Raw genomic sequence first — 6,000 nt, 5'->3', positions numbered from 1 at the left:
GGGTTCAAAATGCTCACTATACCTCTAGATAGAAGCCTTGAGGGGTCTAGTTTCTGCAATGGGCTCACTTGAAGGGGGGGTTTCTGCTGTTTAGTATGAGCGCGCTCAGAAGAAAGTGGGTAACAAATTTTCAGGTCCATTTTGTTATGCTAGCTCTTGGAAAAGTCAATAAATTGAGGCTAAAGCAACATTTTCAGGTAAAGTGTAAATTTATCTATTTCTTTATTCCACTTTGCAGTTGTTCCTGTGAAGCATCTGAAGGGTTAATAATTTCTTGGATGTGGTTTTGACCACTTTGCGTGGTGCAGTTTTTAGAATGGGGTCACTTTTGGGTATTTTCTGTCACCTTGGCCTCTCAAAGTCACTTCAAATGTGATGTGGTCCCTAAAAAAATGATTTTGCAAATTTTGTTGGAAAAATGAAATATTGAGAAACTCGGAACCCTTGTGACTTCCTAACAAAAAAAACGTTCCGAACATTGCGCTGACAAAGTACACGTGGGAAATGTTATTTAGTAACTATTTTCTGACATCAGTCTTTGATTTATGGGCATAAAATTCAGATTTTGAAATCTGTCAATTTTTTGCCAGATTTCTGATTTTTAACAAATAAACGCAAAAGATTCCGTCCTGAATTTACCACTATCATGAATACAACAGTCTCACAATCACCGGGATCCGTTAAAGCGTTCCAGAGTTATAACCTCATAAAGTGACTCTGGGAAAAAATGTACAATTTGGCTCTGTCACTAAAGTGTTAAAAACGGATGCCACACAACATGGCACGGAGGCTAGGCAGCGAGGAAACCGCACTCGCTTTGATGCAACAAGGGAGACATGTTTCACAAGCAGAATGATGAGACTGAACCGAAAAAGTTCCATAACCAGGAGGTGGTGAAGTAGCCATGCCTCTCTGAGCGGAGCGAGGCCGGTGCTCTGCACAGCACACACACAGCGCCGTCCGCACTCCGGGCTCCCCGAGCTTACTGACGGAAGACACAAAAGCTGTACGGCAGTCACGTGTTTATCTTACAAGCAGGAACGGCCAATTCACAAAAACTTCACCACGTGACCCGGCAGTGCGGCGCTCACACACAGTCAGCTGACCACCTTTTGCATTTGCCGGTTGTAGACATAAGACTTGCGCTCACATCCCGGAACCGGGTGGTTACTGAGGAATCAAGCCAGCAGCGACCATGTTCAGCGACGGAGAGGAGACCGTGACAGGCACCCAGGTGAGAGAGTGGGAGTGACGTCACCAGAAGGGCGGTGTCTGTCACCTAAGAGGCGGCTCACAGGTTTAAAGTTTTTGGCGCTGAAGCCTAAAGTGACTTCTAGGAGCGCTGTCATGTGCACGTGACCGAGGCTGCCCTGCTGTCACCGCAGCCTGCACTGTGGGGAATGGGGCACGGGCAATTCCTGTGTACACACATGTGCCGATAACATACTGTGAGCACGCATGTACTGTGCCGATAACATACTGTGAGCACGCATGTACTGTGCCGATAACATACTGTGAGCACGCATGTACTGTGCCGATAACATACTGTGAGCACGCATGTACTGTGCCGATAACATACTGTGAGCACGCATGTACCGTGCCGATAACATACTGTGAGCACGCATGTACTGTGCCGATAACATACTGTGAGCACGCATGTACTGTGCCGATAACATACTGTGAGCACGCATGTACTGTGCCGATAACATACTGTGAGCACGCATGTACTGTGCCGATAACATACTGTGAGCACGCATGTACTGTGCCGATAACAACATACTGTGAGCACGCATGTACTGTGCCGATAACATACTGTGTGCACTGTGCCGATAACACTGTGATCACGCGTGCACTGTGCCGATAACATACTGTGTGCACGCGTGCACTGTGCCGATAACCTACTGTGTGCACGCGGGCACTGTGCCGATAACCTACTGTGTGCACGCGGGCACTGTGCCGATAACCTACTGTGTGCACGCGTGTACTGTGCCGATAACCTACTGTGTGCACGCGGGCACTGTGCCGATAACCTACTACCGTATGTATGCGTGTACTGTGGCGATAACATACTGTGTGCACTGTGCCGATAACATACTGTGATGATGTGTGGACTGTGCCGATAACATACTGTGATCACGCGTGTACTGTGCCGATGACCTACTGTGTGCACGCGGGCACTGTGCCGATAACCTACTGTGTGCACGCGTGTACTGTGCCGATGGCACAGTGCCCGCGTGCACATAGGTTATCGGCACAGTACACGCGTGCACACAGGTTATCAGCACAGTGCCCGCGTGCACATAGGTTGATAACCTACTACCGTATATATGCGTGTACTGTGGCGATAACCTACTACCGTATATATGCGTGTACTTTGGCGATAACATACTGTGTGCACGCATGTACTGTGCTGATAACATGCTACCGTGTGCACGCGTGTACTGTGCCGATAACATGCTATCGTATGACCGCATGTACTGTGCCGATAACACTACCATGTGCACGCGTGTACTGTGCCGATAGCTACTACTGTGAGCATGCGTGTACTGTGCCGATAACATACTGTGTGCACGCGTGTACTGTGCTGATAATATAGTGTGTGCACGTGTGTACTGTGCTGATAACGTGTGACGGGGTATGCGGCAGAGCAGTAAGGGACGCTCGGCCAAGGAACAATCCAAAGGGCTTTATTGGAACCACAAAGATAAAGCACCAAACAAACATAAATTTAGATCCTTAAAGTCTGCAAGGAGTCCACAACAAAACAAAAGATCCAGGGGCGCCTCCCGGTATTCCAACGCCAGGGAAAATATGGCAATGGTTCTTATGAGATTCTTGAGTCCAACAGGGTGAACAACAAAACACAATCCCACATGGCCACTGATCTCCAATTTGTGACAGTCCATACACAGGCTCTAGGATCCAGCCTCAGCTATAGATCCTAGTCCTTCTCCAGCCGAGATCCAACTAACTGAACTAACATGGGTCTCATTGTTCTTCTCTCCTGGGATCAGCCCCATAGGTGGGCAGAAGAGTCCAACTCCGCCTGGACATTTGATACATGAATGGACTTTAGAGTCCTGTCTCTGTCTTGTTTACCAAGTTGTGGATTGGAGAAGTCCCATGCTGAGAAGAACAAGCAAATCCCCACCAGTAGTACATACAGGACAGTCAAGGAGAGACAGACTATTACACAATGAGCACAGGCGGGGGAGGGACACACTGTTACAACTTCTTCCCCCCTCAGTTTGTGTACGGACTAGTGACCTAAACAGGTCGCTTGTCAAGTACAAGTAAACAGGGCTGTGGAGTCGGTAAACCAAACCTTCGACTCCGACTCCTCAATTTCCCTTGCACCGACTCCGACTCAGACACCGACTCCCACATATATTGCTTATAGTTAAGTGAAAAATTTATTGTAGTACAATGTGGACATCAGACATTTAATCATTTTTATGATACAATAATCAAGATATTTAGATAGAACATAAAATATATTTATTGGAATACAACTTTAGAACACAAAAAACTGTAATAAATTGTAAATGTTATACAATATGTTATATACAGTATATTGCATATATATCTTGTGTGTGCATATATCATTTTATACTGTTTTTTGCCACTTACATAGTGTATTACATAGTGTTATATATAACACTATGTAATACACTATGTAAGTAGCAAAAAAAGAGTTATCAACAAAAACATACTAAATAACATTTGTGCAGTCTATGAATTTGTTGTAAGAAATAGAATTGCCTCCATCAGATCCTCCTTTGCAGATGACCTCAAATCTGACCTAATAATTTTAAGGCTAGAGAACAACCTCTCTACAGTAACTTGGGTTGGAGGCAAAGCCGTAACCACATGGGCAACATCTCTAACAATTTCTGGGTATAAAGGAATTGCCTCATGCACAGTCAGTTTTGATGAACGGTTGAATTTTTCTATTTCTTTAAGAGCAAGTGAAACATTTTACTGAAATCTGGTCAATCTGCTGCTATAGGAGACGGAGTGAAATCTTTTTCCTTGCGGCAACACTTTGCTGCTCCATGTCATCCAAATACTTGTCAAAGTTAAACTCCTCATCTGATGAGGATGAAGATATGGCAGCAGTAGCACTGTGAGTTCCCAAGTCCTCTTGCGCCTAGCAGTCCTGTAGCTGCTCATACTAACTGCTACCTCACTCAAAGCTTCTTTTCCTTTAAATTGTCTCTCCAGGAAAGGAGACAAACTCTAGCGCAGCGCCACCTATTGGAAGTAGCGATCCTAAACGTCAAAAGTGGATTTTTAACAATCCTTTGCATATGACTTAGGATTTATGCCAGATCAGAATCCCAATTTGAATCCTTCCGTAAGCTGTTGATCATCAAGCAGTATATGATGACTTGGGTCCACATAAACAGCTGCCAGAAGAATTTTATTTTCCAATAGCTGTGTCTCTCTCCGTTTCATTGAAGCAGAAATGCCATCTGCGATTAAACCTCCTCTTTGGGACAGGCAAAATAGCAAGTTCTACCACTCCCTTATGAAAACGCCAGGAGTTAAATCCTTAGCATGTAATTTTTTAGTCACGGTAAATGGGTGATTAAGCAATTCCTTCAATTCAGCCACCTGTGTCAATTGACCTTCATTTAAGGTTACTTGAGGGTTCACCATATCTATAAGAAACTATTTTAGTTCAAGCAATCGCTCAGTCATTAAATAAGTGCTGCCTCACCGAGTGGCTTGATCAACAATTGCCCCTTTCCCAGTACGTCTCTTCAAGATGGAATCAATTTTAGGGGTTCTGGCGGCAATAACCAACTTCCTCACTTTTCCAATCAGATTTCCAGCATGTCCGCCCAGTTTCACACATCCGGCTTTTCGCCGTTTTGGTGGATGTGGCGCACGCCAGTACAGTACGATACAGTACAGTGGCAGCGCCACAACTTCCGGGTCACATGCTCTGGTCACATGAAAGCATGTGACCGTCGTTTGTCGCGCTGCCACTGTATTGTATACACTGTACTGGAGTGCGCTGCATCCGCCAAACTGGCGAAAAGACGGATGTGTGAAACCGGGGTCCCTCTTGCAGACTCCCTCTTATTGCCAGCTGCAGCGTGTGCACAACACAGCGCATGGGATGAATATGAAAGTGTTTTGAAGCCGCTTCAACAAGATCATCTAATCCTAAAGTATCAATTTGCTGTTCTTCTGTTGTAATATCTGTTTGTTCCTCAGTTACATGAGCAGCACTGTGGCTCCATCTCACACATAGGAAACCTAAATCTTCTTCTAGCTGTTGTTCATCACTCTCATTCATCAGTTTAATTGTACTTATGTTTGAAGCATTGTTCGTTACAATGGCTATAACCTGTTTTTTTGCGTTCCTAATCTTGCAGAACTTTTTCCACTAAGGCCTGGAGAAACTGGCTGATGTGATGAGCTTTAGTATCTTTTACTGCCAGTGTCTTACTAACAATTTCTTTCTTGTCAAAAACATATCGAACATTGATGGCAAAATAATTCAGTGAAATGCAGTGACTCTGTGCACCCAGCAAAGGTAATGGGTGAAAAGATAGGACATTCAGACACATCGTTTTGTGAGGATCCTCACAAAGAATGAGCATGTCAGTTTGTGACGGATTTCTAATCTGCTTTTGTTATTGAAAGCATTACTTATGAGCTCAAAAACCCTTCAGGTGATGCGTTTTTTTTTAAAAAGCTGATCTGCTTTTGCAGCTGAAAAACGTATTCTCAAAAAACGCAGCAAAAACGCTCTGTGTGAGTGCAGCCTTAGATCAGGAATAGAACAGGCATTTCTAGGACATTTCGTAAGTTTACCAAATTCCTATGTAAATATTTTCATCACACTCTGCATTGCACTACTTTCCCCAATTTATTATATATTTTAGGAGTCGGAGTCGGTGCATTTTATACCGACTTCGACTTCACCAAAATGAGCTCCGACTCCACAGCCCTGCAAGTAAACATGCCGACCCTGACTCAGGGCTC

The 6,000-nt window shown here is 44.5% G+C and overlaps 1 protein-coding gene across 1 annotated transcript in view; it reads left to right on the top strand.

The window, feature by feature from the left end:
* Positions 1 to 975: 975 nt before the first annotated feature.
* LRMDA (leucine rich melanocyte differentiation associated) overlaps positions 976 to 6,000 on the top strand; it is a 1,835,625-nt gene continuing 1,830,600 nt past the window's right edge. The window contains exon 1 of the mRNA XM_075347316.1: positions 976 to 1,234. Coding sequence (XP_075203431.1) covers positions 1,196 to 1,234 — 39 coding nt within the window. The 5' untranslated portion in view covers positions 976 to 1,195. The remainder of the gene's footprint in view (positions 1,235 to 6,000) is intronic.

Source organism: Anomaloglossus baeobatrachus, chromosome 5 (genome assembly GCF_048569485.1).
Source record: "Anomaloglossus baeobatrachus isolate aAnoBae1 chromosome 5, aAnoBae1.hap1, whole genome shotgun sequence".
Lineage (NCBI taxonomy): Eukaryota > Metazoa > Chordata > Amphibia > Anura > Aromobatidae > Anomaloglossus > Anomaloglossus baeobatrachus.
This window is presented reverse-complemented; position numbering and strand designations above follow the sequence as displayed.